The 19,154-nt window shown below is 48.0% G+C and overlaps 1 protein-coding gene across 1 annotated transcript in view; it reads right to left on the bottom strand.

Annotated features, from left to right (window-relative positions):
• PTGIS (prostaglandin I2 synthase) overlaps positions 1 to 19,154 on the bottom strand; it is a 1,239,217-nt gene that overhangs the window by 63,963 nt on the left and 1,156,100 nt on the right. The window contains exon 9 of the mRNA XM_078651848.1: positions 3,021 to 3,172. Coding sequence (XP_078507974.1) covers positions 3,021 to 3,172 — 152 coding nt within the window. The remainder of the gene's footprint in view (positions 1 to 3,020; positions 3,173 to 19,154) is intronic.

The raw sequence follows: 19,154 nt of genomic DNA, 5'->3' as shown, positions 1-19,154 counted from the left end.
CCAGCCCCGGGGAGTGCCACCCACCGGGGCTCGATTTTAATGTATGGGGGGCTCCCGGGCCCCCCGCAGCCCCAGGGACCGCCACCCCCCGGGGCTTCAAACAAATGGGTGGGGGGCTCTCAGGCCCCCCATCCCCGGGGACCGCCACCCCCAGGGCTTAGGAAAATTGGGTGGAGGGCTCTGAGGCCCCCCCAGCCCCGGGGACCGCCACCCCCGGGGCTTCTCAAAAATGTGGGAGATGGGGCCGTGCGGCCGTCCGCCTGGAGCTCCCGATGGCCCTGGGGACCACCACCCCCCAGGGCCGGCTCCTGCAGTGTCCCGGGGTGCCCACCCCCGGGACACTATTGTTTGCAATGGCAGGGTGGGTGGCTCGCGGCTCCCACCCTGCCATTGCAAACGGCTTTCCTATTTGGAAGAGAGAGCAGGGAACTTGCTCTCTCTTCCAAATAGAAAAGCTGATTGCTTTTCCATATGGTGAGCAGCATGTTAGCTGCTCCCCATATGGAAAAACAATGTCGGCTCCAGCAGGATGTAAGGAGCCGGCTGGGACCGTGGGGGGAATGGGGACCCCCCACGGTCCCCAACGGAGTGGGCCAGCCCCGGGGGATGGGGTCCCCGGGGCTATTATTGGCCTGGTAGGGGGGCCACGCAGCCCCCTTCCCCCAATTATTTTTTTACAAAACATTTTTAAAAAAGGGCCAGCCCCGGGGGATGGGGTCCCCGGGGCCAAAAGTGGCCACAGGAGGGGGGCAAGGCAGCCCCCCTCCTAATACATTTTTTTTTTTTAAAGGCCCACGCCCCGGGGGATGGGGACCCCGGGGCAGACTATGGCCTCTGGAGGGGGGCCACAGGGCCCCCTTTCAAATATTTTCATTAAAAAGAAAAAAATGGGGGCAGGCCCTGGGGGATGGGGTCCTCAGGGCCAAAAAAATAGAAAAAGAAGTGGGGCTACACAGCCCCCCTTCTTAAAAAAAATATTTTTAAAAAAAGGGATCGCAGCCGGAGGCCACGCCCCCTTATTGCACCACTCTGCAAACGAGCCCCTGGCGCATTTGCAGAGGGGGAACAAATTCCCCTTGAATACTGGTGGTCCCTGGGGGCCAAGTAGCCCACCAGGTACCTCCAGTATGTGCCAGGGGGCTGAGGGGGAAGTGGAGCTGTGCCATTGTGATGTCCTTGTCGACGTGGGAGAGCTAAGAGCAAGTTTCCATGGAATGCTGGCGCAGGGGTAATTCAAAAGGTGAGGAATCCACAGGGAGATGTAACCATCAGAAGTAGAAATTTAGATGCCTATTCACAAGCTGCACTTGTAATACGTGAAGCAGTACTAAAGTAGTACAACGCCGGTACTACATAATGCTATTGACAAACCTATGGCTGAAGACCACAGCCATTCTTATCTTTTTTATGGAGAGATCTCAACCCCAGGAGAGGAGATCTCTGGCATGTAAGTATACGCTTTAGTTGTAAGCGTTGGAGAGTCAGGTGGGAGTGGAAGTAAAATGGAGAATGTATACAACTAAATGGAAGACGTTTAAGGATGAGTAAGAAGTAGTTTAAGAATGGTAAGGGAGAGGTTTAAGGAGGAACAAACACCCACCAACAAAAGAGACACACATTGCTATATACAAACTAGAACAAACACCCACCAACAAAAGAGAACACACATTGTTATATACAAAATACACTTCTAAAGTTACTACATGCAAAAGGTCCCAAAATAGTAGTAACATACTCCAGCTCAGCCCTAGACTAAGTAGCACACATGGCCCCGCACAGGTATTAGAACACAATCCCACAGAAAATATTGGAGACAGGGACATAAAATAAAACCCTGTAGGAAAAAATGTTAATTACATAAAATTATTTTGATTCTTATAATATGTATTCAAGATTGTTTCATAGTAAAACATTATATATGAATAATACATAACTACTATATGAATATAACTTTTATTAATACACTTGTTTTAATTGCATTAATTTTAAATCATTAAAAAATAATTTAAAATAACAAATTTATTTTTAATTTTTATTTATTTATAAAGTTTTATATAGCGCGAACAAGATCCCGAAGGATATCAGAGCGCTTTACAATATGATGGGAGGAAGAACATAAATGCAGTGTCACTTGAAGTTTCTGATTGTAGTTTATTACTCTGGGCTTTAAGTGCTACAGTTAGACTGCGATATCAAGGGTGTAAAAAAGGCATTAAAATTCCTAGCGGGATTCCTGAATTTAAACAAGCATTGGCAGAGACGATATGTCTCTAGGGCCTATTGTCTTTGCCAATGTTTTTATCCAAGGGGAACAGCATTCCCGATGCTTTGGCACTTGGCTACAGAATATAAAACATTAAACAAGGCTTTGTCATTTGTAGGTGCATCACGCATGCAAGCACCTACAAAATGACAGCAGTTTTTTTGCTTTATTTTAGGTGCTGATCCTAGTTGGATCTGTAACTAACAAGAAAAAAGAGTGATTAGAGCGTTCCTTTTTTAAAGCAAAGTGAATGGGGAAGAAATGCAGGGTGTGGGCAGGGGGTAGAAGCAATATGGGGGCAAGGGGCAGAAGCAACACAGTGGCACTGTTTTTCAAAATAGGTGGGGGAAAGAAACATGGACGGAAGAAACACAGAGTTGCTGTGGTTGGTGGAAGTAGCATGAGGGTGCAGGTAGTCAAGCAACATTGGGGTGTGGATGGGGTAACACATGGGAGAGTTCTACCCTTGTGGTGAAGATCACTGCCTGAATATCAAATCTTATAGTAGTTACTTTACACTTGTAAGTTCTGTATAGATATCTAATCCTCCTGATTTGATGGGGTAGAACTATTTGAGTCTACTTTGGAGTAACTTTACACTTGGAAATGGTGAATAGCAAACCAGTATATAGTTTCTTTAAAGTGATGTAATAAATGTACTCATGACTAAAATATACATGGGTAAATTTACTTTAGAAAATAGGAAATGGTACATTTTCAGAACCCAGAACTCTTTTCAGTTCTCTATAATACTCACTGCTTGATGCTGTTTGTTGCAAAAAATCTCCCAATGCATTCATTGCTGCCTGCACCCCAAGGCATGTTGTAATATTTTAACTTTTTCCCTCCTTTGAAGAAATCTGTTTTCTTGCTGCCATCTGCATTCAAGAATCTATCATACTGAAACGTCTAAAAAAAAAGAAAAACGTTTTAGAATATAACACTGGCAATTTTTTTGTAAATATATGAACACCGAATCACTCTCTATTAGATGTTTTACCATCAACACTCCCATGTTTTAAAATTCAGCACCTCTGCACAGCTGTCCCCTTAAGAAATGACAACGGATTCTGAAGAGAGTTACGTAAACTTACCCCTCACGGTCCGCAATGTCTTTGCGTCCCGTGAAGACGAACACCCGATTCAAAACTACGCTACATCTATCTTCAGAACCCGATTTATTTTTCCAAGACAGGCACTGTCTATTCCCTGACGAAGGGCATGAAAGCAATGCCCGAAATGCATTGGACACGTTTACAAAGACATTGCCTGAAGTAAAATTTTCCATCATGAATTTGAACTTATTATACAATACATTTGGGAACTTAAATCTAATATGAACTGAAATATAAAGCAAAGTTTAAAAAACCTTTCTGATTGGAAGTCTTTATTCTCCAAATAAGACAAAGACAAGTGTGCCTGCACAGGGATGAAACTAGAGATCCTCCAATTTCACGTTGCTTGTGTTTGCTTACTAGTCGCCATTTCCAAAATTACACAGTCAAGCAATCCACTGACCAGGAGCTATATATCAACTTGTGTGTCGCGTAGGAAACAGTAGGTGCTCACGTTTATGCAATTCAAAGTGCATGTATTTAACTAGGAATTTCTCTTGAGTTAGTACATCTGCTGCAGGCAGCATGCTACAAAACAGAGAAAGGAAATCCCTACTCACTATTTTCCAGCACTGCTATCTGCAGCAGGTACAATAAGTCAGAGAACGTCCAAGCTCCATGTGTACTTTAGAAAATGTAGTCACACAAAAATTACATTAACCCATTAACTCCTGGGGCTTCACTCCCACCAGTGCTAAGACCTTATTTGGATATTTGGAAGAGTTTGTGCTTAGGGCTCAATAACTTTTCTCCCACATAAGGTATCCATAAAAAATGTGCACAGTTTTTCTGACATCATATTTGAGAATTCCCATGGAGGAGACTGAGAAAATGCCAAAATATAGCTACATTTTGAGTTTTGGGGGAAAAATAGGAAAAAGTGCTCTGTAATAAAAGTGTGTTTTCCCCCTAAAAATGGTATCAACAATGTGTTTGCTATGCTAAAGTCACCATCTTCCCAGATTTCAGGCACATGCACCGCGGAATCAAAAAGCCTACTTTTTTACCAAACATTTGGCATTTTTCAAAGAGGTAGTCCATTATTCCATTTTTTCTGCTATCACCCTACATCCAGTTTGAGGTAGAAACCAGTGTGAAACCAATGAGTGATCCTAGAAAGCTATAGATTTCTGAAACGTAGACAACATTTTGAACCTAACACCGAGTCATATATATATATATATCCCTCAAAGATTTGCCAAATGAACTAACTGTTGAAATGAAGAAATATTGAAAATGATTATGACGAAATGTGGGGTTACAAAAGCAATATACCATTATGTCTGCTGGACCCATGTGGTTGTGAGGATATATAGGGTCTGTAGGTTTTCCAATAACCATTGGTACCCGAGTCCAACAACTAAGCTGCTCTGAACAATGGTTTTTCATTGTGTACTGAGTACAGACCAATAGTTATGTTGCAATATATAGAGTGAGAAATGGGTATCATGGAAACCTATGTATTTCTGAAATGGGCTCAAGATATGATGTTTGTGAGCAGTGGTTTGTTTTACATTTCTGAATTTGTGGGCACCCATATTAGCATGTGATTTAGAGAGCATTTTTCAAAATGGCTTCTTACACACCGACTTATATATGGAAGGCACAAATGTAGTGAAATAATATGTATTACTACTCTCTGTTCCAACATGTCTTCCATTATAAATGGTACCTCACTTGTGTGGGAAGGCTTAATGCTCACAACAGGAAACAGGCCAAAATGCAACAAGGACGCATCATATGTTTCCACTGAAAAATTAGCCTTTTTTTGCAATGTGGGTAGCTGTGGATTTTGGTCCCTAGCTCAGCCGGCAACTAGGGAAGCCTAACAATCCTGCACATTTGTGAAAACTAGACAGACACCTAGGGAATAGATTGTGGGGTGCCTTGCAAGGTTCTCTCAAGGTTTTGTTACCCAGAAATCCCTTGCAAACCTCAAAAGTTTAATAGAAAAAAGATTTTCCTCACGTTTTCTGGAATTTACGGGGAGACGCACACTTTCTTCCACCCAGCATTCTCCAAGTCTCTAGATAGAAATGGTACCTTACCTGAATGGGTAGGCATAGTTTACATTACAAGAAAAGGCCTAAAGCCCAACATGAACACATCACATTTTTGCACTGACCCTTTGTGTGCAAAGTAGGTAACGATATATCTTTAAGAAACATAGGTTAGTTGTAGATTCCTTATCTTAGAATTACCCCAGGCGTCAGACTGGATCCGGAAAGTTTTTTCATCAGCAGTAACTCTGCACGTCGGAAGGTGGCATCAGTCGGCTAAGCATTTGTTGTTGGCGTCGTGTCGGTGGGAAAATGTTGCAGTAGCTACTTAAGACACCGCCCTCGCGCGTTGACGTCAGTTCTGTGGACGACTTTTCATGCCAGAAACGCAGAGCCATGCAAGACACTGACAACTGGTGCACAAAACTATGGCCCTGAAAGGATATCCTTATCCCTAGAAATCAGTTTGCAGAACGGGGAGGATGGGTGGTGTGGTAAGGAATCTATAACTAACCTATGTTTCTTACAGATATATTGTTAGCGAAGGTAAGTAACTTGTTCATCTGAAAGAAACAGTTAGTTATCGATTCCTTACCTTAGAATAGATACCCGAGCAATACCAACCCCGGAGTTGGGTCTGGGAACAAAGTTCACACCAGAAAGTCCTGGAGAACAGAACGGCCAAAGAAGCTGCCTCTCCGGACTTGGCTGTTGAGGCAGTAGTGTCTCGTAAACGTGTGCAGTGATGCCCATGTAGCTGCCTGACAGATGTCATTTAGAGGAACTTCTCATCCAAAAGCAGTAGTGACTGCAGTGGCCCTGGTGGAATGGGAGCGCAGCCCCACTGGAGGCTCCTTCTTTGCTGAGGAATAGCAGGCTTTGATACACAAAATGACCCATCTGGAGAGGTCCGTTTGTGTACGGCCCGACCTTTCTTGGCGCCAATGTAGCCAACAAAGAGCTGGTCATCCACCCAGAAAAAAGCGCACCTTTTGAGTCCAGGCGGTGGAGCCTCTCTTCCTCTTTGGAAGGATGCGGAGGCGGAAAGAAGGTGGGCAAAGTGATGGTTTGCCCAGTGTGAAAGGAGGTGACAACCTTTGGAAGGAAGGATGGGCGAGTCCTAAGGACAACTTTGTCCAGATGCACAGACAGAAAAGGAGTCTTTGATGAAAGGGCCTGGAGCTCACTCACTCTTCTGGCAGATGTGATGGTCACCAGGAATGCAGTCTTAAGAGTTAAAAGCCTCAAAGGACAGTTGTGAAGCTGCTCAAAGGGAGGGCACATTAAATTGGTTAAGACCAGATTCAATTCTCACTGAGACATAATGAAGGGAATAGGAGGAAAGAGATGCCTTATGCCTTTTAAGAAATGGTTTACAATCAGGGACTTGAAGAGGGGCGGTTGATCAGGAAGCTGAAGAAAGGCAGAAATGTCTGAAGGATAACCCTTGATAGTTCCCAGAGCAGAGCCCCACTGGGCCAAAGAGAGAAGGAACAAGAGAACCTCAAAAAGTGGGGCAGAAAGGGGATCCACATCCTTTGCTATGCACCATGCCACAAATTTGTTCCACCGGCAGGTGTATACCCTCTAAGTGGAGAGACGCCTGGCTGCCAAGATTACATCACAAACTTTGAGAGGCAAGGCAAATGACGTCAACTGCCACCGCTCAAGTTGCACGCAAGGAGTTGGAGGCTGGACAGGTTTGGGGGGAGGACCGTCCCCTGCTGCTGCGACAGAAGATGCTCCCGAAGAGGCAGTCGGATCGGAGGATCGATGGCCATGTTGAGCAGCTCGGGATACCAGACTCTTCATGCCCAATCCGGAGCCACAAGAATGACTTGGGCCCAGTCGTGCTTGATCTTCTTCAGCACTCTGGGCAAAAGTGGTTCAGGCGGAAAGGCGTACAACAGACCGCAACCCCACTCGCAACAAAAAGCGTTGCCTAGCGAGTGCCACTTTGGAAATTCCAACGCGCAGAATCGCTCACATTGTGTGTTCTCTTCGGTGGCGAACAGATCAAACCAAGGCTCTCCTCATTGTTGCAAGAGACATTGCACCACCTCCGAGTGAAGACGCCATTCGAGATCCATTATGCACCTGCGGCTGAGTTCATCCACCCTGGCGTTCAGGGAACCCGCCAGATGTTAAACCACCAGGGTAATGCCCTGATGTTTCAGCCATGTCTAGAGGCGAAGGGCCTCCTGACATAGGGTCCACGACACCCCCCTGCCCTGTTTGTTGCAGTACAACATGGCGGTGGTGTTGTCCATGAACACCTGCACTACTCTTCCCCGGACAGAGGGAAGGAATGCCTTTAGTGCAAGACGGATCGTCCGAAGCCCCAGAAGGTTGATGTGGAGCTGGGACTCCTCCAGAGACCAGAGGCTTCTGATCTCTGCCTCTCCCATGTGGCCGCCACATCGCAGAAGGGAGGCATCCGTCCCCACTTTGTGCTCTGGTTAGGAACGAGAGAGGGATCTGCTGTTGACCCAATCCTGGTTTGTGAGTCACCTCTGCAGTTGACGTGCAGTGCCCTCTTGAGATTTGGATGCAATCGGGCAGATCTCCCTGATGCTGCGTCCACTGGAACTTCAGGTCCCACTGCAGAACCCGCATATGCCATTTGGCATGATCGATCATAAGGATGCGGGAGGCCACAAGGCCCAGCAGCCTCAGGGTCATCCTGACCGAAACCCGGGATAAGGGCTGAAAGATCTGAATCATAGTCCGAATATCCCGGACTCGCTGCTCGCCAGGATAGACCCGAAACTGCGTTATGTCCAGAACCGATGTGATGAAAAGGAGCTTCTGAGAGGGGATCAGGTGTGACTTAGGCACGTTGATGGTGAACCCCAGCGAGTGCAGGAGGTCGGCTGTAATCTGGAGGTGGGAGACGACAGTCTTGGGCGAGCCCGCCTTCAATAGCCAATCGTCGAGATAGGGGAAGACTGGAACTCCTGATCTGCGCAGAAGAGCTGCGACCATAGCCATCACTTTCTTGAACACCAGAGGGGCGCTGGTAAGGCCAAAGGGTAGCACAGTAAACTGAAAATGCTTTTGGCCTACCGTGAACCGCAGGCAAACGTCGGTGGGCAGGCAGGACGGGGATGTGGAAATAAGCATCCTGCAAGTCCAACGCTACCATCCAGTCTCCAGGGTCGAGGGCAGACAAGATCTGAGCGAGCGTACCCATCATGAACTTCTCCTTCTGGAGGAAGCGGCTGACACTCCTGAGATCCAAGATAGGATGCAGGCCCTTGTCCTTCTTGGGCACAGAAAGTATTGGGAGTAACAACCACGACCTACTTCTGGGACAGGAACGTGCTTGATGGCTCCCTTGGCCAAGAGAGCTGTAAGTAAATTCCTGTTAGAGAAAGCCCAGGTGATCCTCTGACATACAGTGGTATTGGAGTGGCATAGCTGGAGGGGTAGACTCGAAGGGGAGGTAGTAGCCCCATCGGACTATCTGCAACACCCACCTGTACGGCGTGATGGTGCGCCAGTGGGGGAGGTGATGGCAGATCCTGCTGCCCACTAGTGTTTGATGGGCCTGAAAAGTCAGACTAGAAAGGTTTGGAGGCTGCTGCAGATGGGGGGGTTGGTGGACTGGTCCGCCCGCGGGCCCCCTGAACCCCGGCGGTGGTTCCCACGTCTCCAGCTGAGACAAGATTTGGAAACTTGCTGAGGCCTATGGCTCTGGGCGGGACGTAGTGGGGCACCCCTTCCGTAGCCACTAAAGGGACCAAAAAGCAGACTGTACCGGGTGACTGGAGAGGCCCAAGGAATTGGCCGTAGCTTCTGAGTCCTTGAAACGCTCTAGAGCATTGTCCACTTAGTCGCCAAAAAGGCGACGGCCATCAAAAAGCCTGTCGAGCTCATCCAGGCGTAGTGTCGAAGGGCTACTGATGTGGAAATCGTCCTGCCCAGAGTGTCGGCGGTATCCAGCCCACAATGGATGGTAAACCTCGCCGCATCCCTCCCGGTGGCAATAGCCTGGGAGAGCATTGTCCGGGCTTCCTCCTGACACTGAGGCAGTACCTGAGCAACCGTGTCCCACGCAGAGTGTGAATAATGACCCAATAGACAAATGGTGTTTACCGACCACAGTCCCAAGCTGGCGGAAGAGAAAATCTTCTTTCCAAGATGATCCAGCTTTTTAGATTCCCTCTCCTTGGAAGTGGAAAGTGAGATCGCCCGGAGGTGGGTGGTGGCGTTGGGCAATCATCCTGTCCACGACAGCCCCCGTGTTGGGCCTGGACCAGGTGCCCAAAAGGACGTCAGTAAAGGCCTCATTAAATGGCAGCAGGGGCTCCGATGAGCTCGCAGCCGGCTGAAGCACCTCTGTCAGGAGGTTAGTCCTGACTGCCACCGTAGGAAGATCAAGGATGAGAGCCTCAGCCGCCCTGCGCAACACCACGTATGACGCTCCCTCCTCCATAGCCACGGTAGGAGGAGACAACATGCCACGGTCAGGGGAGGTGTCTAGACCACTGGCATTCCCCAGTTCCTCTCTCCAGTCCTGCTCAGATTTGAGCTAATTAGTCAGAGGGTCCCCTGACCCTCCCAGTCCTCCTCCTCATCCTCTGGGTGCCAATCTGGCCAAAAAGGCACCCAAGGAGTGAACAGGGGCAAAAAAAAAAACACTAGTCGCCGGATCCAGCATCGGGCTTAAATAAAGCATCCTGAAAGGGAAGACTATCATCCACAGATGATAGTCTAAATGGTGACAGTGGTGGCAACATTGGCGTGTAGGAAGTGAATCAGTGTACAGAGACCTTGGCCTGGGTTGGTAAAAAGATCTATCCCTTCTGTTACAGGGGGTACTGGGCAATATTGACTGAAATGGTGAAGGAGACTTCCACTTCTTTAGTGGTGACATGGAAGTTACCTTTGACATCCTCTTGACCTATGACAAATCTACATTGTCAAGCATGTCTGTAAGGAATCTTCTGGTGTTAATATTGTTCACAAAGCAGAAAGTGGTGTTGTATCATCCATTTGCATAACTGGTTCACAGGATACCTGAGATGCTGTGGAGTGAGAGAAGGTGATCCAGACCACGCTGGTGAAGGAGTGAGGTCTACTTGAGAAATTTTCGACATAGAGAGAGAAGCATTCAACATCATACAGATCCTTTTCACCACTGACAGCAGCTGTGATGCAATCTATGTCTTTTGACTTCCTGCGTACCAATGTTGATGCCAACAGAGTGCATAGTGGTGCTGAACAAGAAGGTGCCATCATGGTCTTCGGCATCAAAGTTGATAGCGCAGCTGATGGTCTTTGTGTTTTGATGGTGAGCGTGGACAGCGATGTATTAACATCGACCATTCCAACGAGGGTGAGCATGATCCCGTACACGGTGATGCTGCTGTTCGAGACGTCGATGATGCCTTTGAAAGTGACATCAATGTTGATGTCTTGGAGGAGATCATTTATGTGTAAAATTCCAGTTATGGGAATCTTTTCTAGGTTTATGAACCTATTTCAGAGGTAGGAGAAGAGGTACATCGTTCTAATTTTCCTTTCATTTTCTTTTACTCTTGCGCCTTCATATTCTGCATCAGAACTGTCTCATCATGACCTCTCTGTCCATCAGTGTCCTTTTAGACATTTAACTACACAGCCTTTAGCCTGATGGGATGGAGACAAGCAAAACAGAAAAATTCACTTACCTCCTCGCAGCTCTGCCCCTCATTGTCTCTCCTCCACTGAACAGGAAGCAGCCAGACTCCCCAGGGCCAATCACAATGCTGCAATGCAGAGTTGTGATTGGCACCCCTAAACCAATCACAACGCTACAATGCAGCGTTGTGATTGGTCTTAGCTCTGTGGTTCGGCACTCTGATGGGGACTGGGGGCCTGGGCATATTCTCCATGCTGACTGTAATGCAGCCTGCATGGAGAACATGCTAAAGTGCACAGGACTTTTTGGCTGACCCAAACTGCCCCACCCCGCCTTCATGCTGGAGCAGCAGGGAAAAATAGAATCATAATGACATCGCATTATTATCATTTTATTTTTTCCTTTCTTTTACTGCTGCTGTGGGGCTACGTGACAATAGGCCTTAGCGGAGGAGCTGTTTACAGGTGGCTTTTTCCCATGGCACATGATGTAACCTGAAGAAGTTAATAATTTTTCTTCAAAAATTCCCAGTATTCAGAAAGAAAATGGCATCGCGGACAGACTAACATTGAAGTTTCCTGAGAAATTAACTTGAATCTAGGACATTCTACTATACATATTTCATTGAGGACTTTATATTTAAAGGTGTTCTGGGGTCCACACAGCAGCGGGGGAATTATTCAGCATTCATGGCTTCAATGAAGATCCTATGACGTAGAAGTAAATATTATTATTTCAATTCAGATTTTTTCGTCCTGGCACCTGGTATCACCTTCCAAGCCGCCCAGAGCAAGTGTACACTGTACAAGTAACTTTCTGTTTGGAGTGCATTCACCTAACTGATATTAGGCCCTTACGGTTACTATCACTGCCTCCATCCCAGGGGTCATCTGCCCTGCGCTGCAGTATGTTACCGGGTTTCTGTGTGGCAACTCAACAAGTTGAAACTCAGGGGCACACAACACATCTTAACCCGTGTGCTTAGGTCAGTGATGCCAGCAGTGCAAGGCATCAGCTGCAGCAATCCAGGCAATGAGATCCGCATTGCTGAGCAGAGTAGCTTCGCCTTCAGAGTTCCCTAGTTTGGTTCGGTCCCTACCAGTTCTAGCTCTGGCAGCCTTGCCTCATCCAGTCATCTTGTGATCCATTGGAGTTGTGCCACCCAGTGGAAAAGTTCAAAGTCTGGAACTCTAAGTTTCCCCTCCAGGGGTGGGTTGTGAAGGGTAGAAAGCAAGACCATCTGGTGGCCCCCGTCACAGATCAGCTTTTGCAGGAGCGAATCTATTTGCAGAAACCATGATACTGGACTCCTCACTGGTAGGTTCACAAAATAATAGAGCAGCCTTGGGAGCATGACTATCTTTGAGTGAGATCCGTGCCCTCACAGGCACTCAAATGGATCTCTAGAACAGGGCACAGAATTTCAGAAAGGGCATTGCCTTACCCCAATTGCTTTCCCGTAAATCATCAGCTGCATGGTAAACGTTGATTCCTAAAATAAGCAGGGCCCCCATAGGATATCCAATGGGCATCCCACTGGTCGGGGGCCTCCTGTATCACTAGGAAAACAGATATCTTGGCTTGGTTGACCTGCAGGCCCGAGAAGGATCCTCATGTCTCATGGATTTGCAATGCAAAGTTAATGTCCTCCTCGCTTTTCCTCAAATAAATCACCAGGCCATCTACAAAAAAATACAAAAAGGGAGATGATGTGTTCCTCCCTGTCCACCAAGAGCCTCTCCCCCGGTACTCTCTTCTGAATTTCGCCATCAGCAGCTCTATGGCTATGGCAAAAAGTAGTGGGGACAATGGGCACCCCTGTCTCATTCCCTGGAAGACGTTGGAGGGTTTTGATATCCCATTTTCACCCATTCCTTGGGCCCCCGCACACATCTGAGCCATCCCTCCTCAAGCTCCATGCCCTCGAAAAAATCCTACCTCATGTTGGCAAATCCCTTTTGTAAGTCCGCTGACATAACCATAGCCTGGGGGTAGTCTGTCCAATCATGTTTATGAACTATGTTATAAAGTCATCAGAGTTTGAGAGAGGTGCTGCAGGCATGGATGAACCCATTCTGATCGGCATGGATCAAAGTTGTCATATACAGCTGCAAGCGGGCGGACAGACCCTTGCTCATTACCGTGAAACTAGAATTAAGCATGATGAGGTGTCTAAAACCAGCTGTGCTGGCATCAGGAACCTTGGCTTGGAGCAACGTCACAACCAGTGACTCCCTTGTTGAGTCTGGGAGCCGTAACAGCATGAGGGCATAATTATATAGCATTTGCAATCGCCGTGCCAGTACCTCAGTATAGGTCACGTAAAACTCAAAGGGGAAGCCCATCGGGCCTGTCAGCTTGCCAGTAGCCATGCCCTTGAGAGCAGATTTTATTTCCTGGGCAGTGATCTGCTGTGGCAGGTCTACAGCTGCCTCCGATGAGAGGCTATGGAGCGCTATATGGTCCAGTAGGATGTTAGAGGCCTCACACTGGTGAACTCCCAGAGGTCTATAGAAAGAGACACAGTAATTCTGAAATGCCAATTGAATTTCTGCAGGGGAGTAAAGCGTATCTCCTCCGAGGGTCAATACTCGGGTGAGGAGCATGCCTTTTCCTTCCTGGCGGATCAACCACGCCAAGAGCCTCCCTGGTCTCCCTTCCTCCTCATGTGCAAGGGCAATATAGTCTGTATAGTTATGGCATTGCAAGGGCTCCAGGCCATGTTATATTACTTCTTCGTCTCCAATAGTCAAGGAAAGGAGTCTGGGTCCGAGCCCAGTGCATTGTCCAGCCTATGTAGCGTTTCATCGAGGCATGTGAGCTCTAGATCTAACTCCTAGCGGATCCCCACTGTTTGACCCATACAGTGTCCCCGTACTATTGCATAAAGGCCTCCCATTCTACGGTCTATTCAGACCCGTCCCAGAGGTCTTATCAGAGTATTGTCCCATCTCATCCAAATAAAGTGTCACTGAATGCTATGCCCATGTGTGCCATCATGTGTAAATGCCAAGTTGGGATCTTGGGGTGCTCATCTACTGGTTAGAACGAAAGTAGGAGTGGGCAAATAATATGTCACAGAACAGCACAGCAGCGGTATGGATAGACACATCGATCTAGCCTAGTGTGCACCTGGTACATACTCAAGTAGTATGAGTAATCTCAATCTAGTGCACACTGCATGTGCGATACATCCTCCATTTTCCAATGCACCAGCCATTCTCTGAAGTCCTCAGCTGTCCTATGGGCCTGTACCCCTGGAAGTAGGGGGCTGATTGTTCCAAGGAAGTGTCTAACACACAATTAAAATCTTCCCCAAGGAGTATGGTGCCCTCTGCTAAATGGCTTTATTGCAACAATAGGGAACTCAGGAAGGGGTCCTGGTTTGGTGTATATACACTCCCCAGCACCACATGCTTGCCACAAAGCCATCCCTCAGCCAGGACATATCTGACCTCCTTTATCAATTTTGACTGATGTGGCCTCAAAGGAGACTCACACCCTCACTCAGACCAAGGTGCCAGGTGCAAATGCCTGTGTGTGGACCTGTCCCCGTCAACGACGCTGCAGCCTGTCTGCCTCAACCCTTGTGAGATAGGTTTCCTATTACAAGGCTGCATGAACCTCCCCATTTCTTAAGGTACATGTGGATTTTATGACACTTGGTTGCCATCCCCATACCTCTAATATTCCATGCCTTAAATTTAGACGTGTGTTGGGGGACATCATGGTGGCTGTCACCACTCTTTCCCATTTCACCCCACCGGTACACCCAGCCCACATGGAGACCCCCCCATCTGCATTCAGCATTCTGCGACAAATAACTAGACATCAAAAGTGAAACTTATATCCCATCTCCCTGTCTCTAGAGCAGTCCGGCAATGGTGGGCCACCCAAACTATGAAAGCCAATAGTACAAACATTACAGTTATTCTCCATGCCAACTCAGCAGGGCCAAAGGTGAGGGTTGGCTCAAAGTACAGCCAGATACTCTGCATTCAGCTTACTAAACTGGCCTCTGTGTCATCCTCTGCACACCCACAGGAGTCTCAAATGAATTTTGTCCAAATTCTGCGCTCTCTTCAACAATCCACAGGGTACCCCCAGTAAAGGAACCCCTACAGGATTTTATGTGCTCTCTAAGAGGGTGACATTCGGGGGATTGTCTGCTCCGGCCCATCAGATTCTGAGTCACCAGTTCCATGTCCTGAGGCTGAGCCCCCTTCCGTGTCCATCCCTCTGGCTTCTGTGATCTCTGCCACTGTCTGCAAGGCTGCCGCATTGTCCATGTTAGCCTGTGTTTTGGTCGGTTTCGCCAATGTTGAGCGAAGCACCGTTTCCCTCGCACGTCGCCTGCTTCTTCATCATTCTCCATGATCAACTTTGGGAGTTGCTGGTTGCTGGTCTCTTCTCTCCTGTCCGAATTGCCTCCATCCAGGCGGGTCCCTCTTTTCCTCTTGGTCTTGGCAGAAGTATGAAACCTGTCATCAAACATTTTCAGTTTAGCTGGATACATGAGGGAATAACAAAGACTTCCGCTCGCATCCTCCTTTTTACCGCCAGGAAAAATGCCCTCTTTGCCTGAGCTGCCAGTGTGTAGCCCGTAAAGAATGTCACCTGGTCATGTCCCACCCTGAAGGGGCCTGTATCTTAAGCCCTCTGCAAGAGGGTGTCTCTGTCCTTGTAATGCAGCAGTTAAGTGACCACCGTCGGTCTTCTAGGCATCCACAGCCGGGCAGGGACCTTGTGTGCCCATTCAAGCACAAAGAAGGCGGTCAGCTGATTCGGGCCACTATGTCTCACAACCATGCCTCCAAGTAGGCCACCATATCGGAGTCCTCTTAGTCCTCAGGAAGGCCACACTCACTGTAAGAAAGTAGAATCTGCGTCTTATGGTTACCCCAACTTTTTGCCAAATGTAATACTGTTTTAGATTAGTCTGACTGGGATCCTGCTAATCAGGACCCCAGTATATCTGCTTTCTCCCTAAACTGTTATGTACTTAGGTACACTCCAGATTGGATACTTGGGTACCCTTGTCAGTCCCTAGAATATGGTACACATGTACCCAGGGCATAGGTACCCCAGAGGCCTCCCATGGGCTGAAGCAGATATTATGCCTCCGATGAGAGGCAATGCAAATTGGAACTACAGGTCTGCAGTTGCAGCCTGTGTAAGTTGATGCATACACCACTTACTTAAGATATAGGTTAACTATATATGAGTCACTGCATTTAAATCCTATAAGACGCCCCTATAGCAGGCCTTTACAATCCTGAGGACAGGGTGTTTGGTGCTACGTGAGAGGGTGCCCCAGCATGAGCAGGACACCCCTGCATTCTACGGAGTCCATTCTCCCTGGTTGTCGGTGAAGCAGCCATATACCATATATAGAGGGGCATTACGCAACTCTAAAACAGCCGAAACAAACCCTATCATGTTTGGTGTCAAACATGTTGGAATCATACTGCCAAACCAGTAACTGGAGTGGGAGGTATGGTTCCACCCCTCAGAACCGAGCTGCGTGGGGTCCCTGGTGTTCCCGGTACCAGCCCTCTAGCTCCTGATAGCACAAAATGGTTGCTGCCGACCAGAGAAAGATTTCTGCCCTCCTGCTGCAGAGCCAAGCTCAAGCAGGCGAAGGCAGAACAATAGGCATCCTGTCACATAGAGGTGTGACCACCTCCCTGACAGGATTTAGTGTATTAGGGTTGGGTGGGTGCACTTGCAAGCAACTGAAAGTCTGCATGAGGGGCAAATTCAGTGTCCCTGTGCATTGTCCAGTTCACACCAGTCCTGAGAGCCGTTGACTCCCGCTCGGGCGCAAAACTGGACAAAGGATAGGGGAGTAACCTCCCCATTGTCCATACCTTTCCCCGGGAGGGTCCCCTTAATCTGTCCATCCCTCTCCCTTGAGTACTTAAAGACTTACCTGGCTGTAGGACCCTAGATTCGACATGGACAATATTCTGATCAAGAAACCACTGCACTTAGACTGTCTGGACACTCTAGACTTTGCTGAACTTTGTTTGGGCCCGGCTTCATCTCCCTCTCAGTCTGCTGCATTGTCTGTGCCTGTGCACCATAAAGGATCCGTGCAGGACCTGTGAAGCATCAAGGACAACTGAAGATAATCTCCCTTGGAGTGAACGAGTCACTCCTCTGCATTCACCTTAACTCTGCTGACGGTCTGCTGATCCCAAGCTCCTACGGACTCCGCAGGGTCCAGCAACACAGGAGGTAGGTTTCTACGTCCCTTTTGGCCCGAGCTGTCCTTTTAACAAGTTTGAGGCCAGAATCTCTCGTGGGGGCTGCAATACCCAAACCCCTGTGCACCGCATACATTTGCAAATGCATGTGATTGTTGGCCGTTCCCGAACAAGTGCATTGGGCTTCGAGTAGCCCCAATCTCTGGCACCGTTTTCTACCAAGATCTTTGACCTCCTCGTACTGAGTGCTCTGTGGCCTGTTGTTTGGTGAAATTGCTTGAGGTACTTTTGCAACTCCTGTGCCTCCAGCCTGTTGGTCCAACTGAGGGCCAACTTTATTTGCTGGGGCTCCCATGGTTGCTCCAGGCTCGCCCTGACTCCCCTGTGCATGGAGAATCTCCTAGACATTGCTGGTCCAAACTGTACACTTTCTGGACTTTCTGAGGGGTTGCTGTTGCCAAGGCTTGATGGTGCTCCCGCCGGACATGACCCCTCAGCACCCAACATCCTTCATGGGACAGCTCGCATCCGGCACCAGGTTATCCTCGACGTCTCCTGGTCCCCTCAGCTGCAGAGTCAAGGACTCATTCAACCAACCTGAAGCATCCGACATCGGTAGGCATTTGTCTACCAAGCCCCTGATCACTCCAAGTGACCCAGACTCTGTCCACTCTGCTTTCAGGTACTCTTCTACAAGAATCCATGTTTGGATTCCAATGAACACTTTTTTTCCTTCCAGCAGCAACTCTTCTTCGAAGTCCTCCATTGGGTTCGACTTTGGTTTCCGACGCCACTTCAGACTTATGCACCCGGCTTCCCTATGATATGTAACTTGGATACCATGGTATCCACGGGTGGGGTGGCTCTCCATCCTTCTGTCTTTCACAGGGTTTCTTAGAAGTCCACTGGGAAGAGTCCTAAAACTCTAAAACTCCAACAGCGACTTTCCCAAAGAATTGTACGGTGCCCACGTTTGTGTTCCCACACTGCAACCGCCCTCCATGGAGGTCCCTACTTACTCACCTTGGCTGGTTCCTTGGGCTCGCAGCAATTCTACGTACTCTCTACACTGTCTTGACTCGAATTGTGGTTCTTATACTACTTTCTTAGTATATGGTTTGGTCCCCCCTTGGGGCTCACTCTGTATAAGTGTGATTTACTGTCATTTCTGTGCTTAAGTATTGTGTGCTTTGTGATGATCTCCATGTAGGAGACACTGTGTCATACTAAGTAGTGTTATATTAATTAATACATATTTGTATAACTACTGTGTGCTTCTCCTTTCATTAAACCAATACTATGAGGTTGAATTCTGGTAAAGAAAGCTGCTTAACATTCCTTCAAGATGAAGCCTGAAGGCTGCTCTCAACAGCTATCACTTGGATAGCTCTCTAAGGTTATCTTTGACCTCTTAAATAACAATAAGGCTTGTTTGGACTGGTGCAAGGTGCCCACTTTAATTAGAGCACACCATATACCAGGCCAACTTTCCCACTCACACATTGTTCCTTCTATTGTGGCCTTCGGCATCTTCTGCATGTTGCCCCAGTTTAGATTCCTTAATTGGACACTCATGGCTTTCTGTGCCGGCTGCAGTTCAGCTATGGCAGTTTCTGACTCTCTGAGTCGATCAGCCAATTTGTGATGGTCCACCCTCAGCAGACTCAGTTTAACCGCCACCAAGCCACTTTCCTGCTAAAGCCTGGTTTTTGCATCTTTTATGGCAGTCCGGATTTTGTGCATGGTGTGTTGCAGCAGTTAGGTCAGCATGTCCAGGGCCATCTCCATCTCCGCTAGGTCCTTTCCAGCTTCCCGGGCCTCATGAGAGGGTCCGTGTGACTTGTCTCTTGGTTACATATTTCAGCACACAATTACTCAGATAGGGATGGCACCGCAGCACCCAGCAGTGTCTGCACAAGTAGGGTTGCTCCATTTAATGCT

The sequence above is a fragment of the Lissotriton helveticus genome, chromosome 7 (genome assembly GCF_964261635.1).
Source record: "Lissotriton helveticus chromosome 7, aLisHel1.1, whole genome shotgun sequence".
Classification (NCBI taxonomy): domain Eukaryota; kingdom Metazoa; phylum Chordata; class Amphibia; order Caudata; family Salamandridae; genus Lissotriton; species Lissotriton helveticus.
This window is presented reverse-complemented; position numbering and strand designations above follow the sequence as displayed.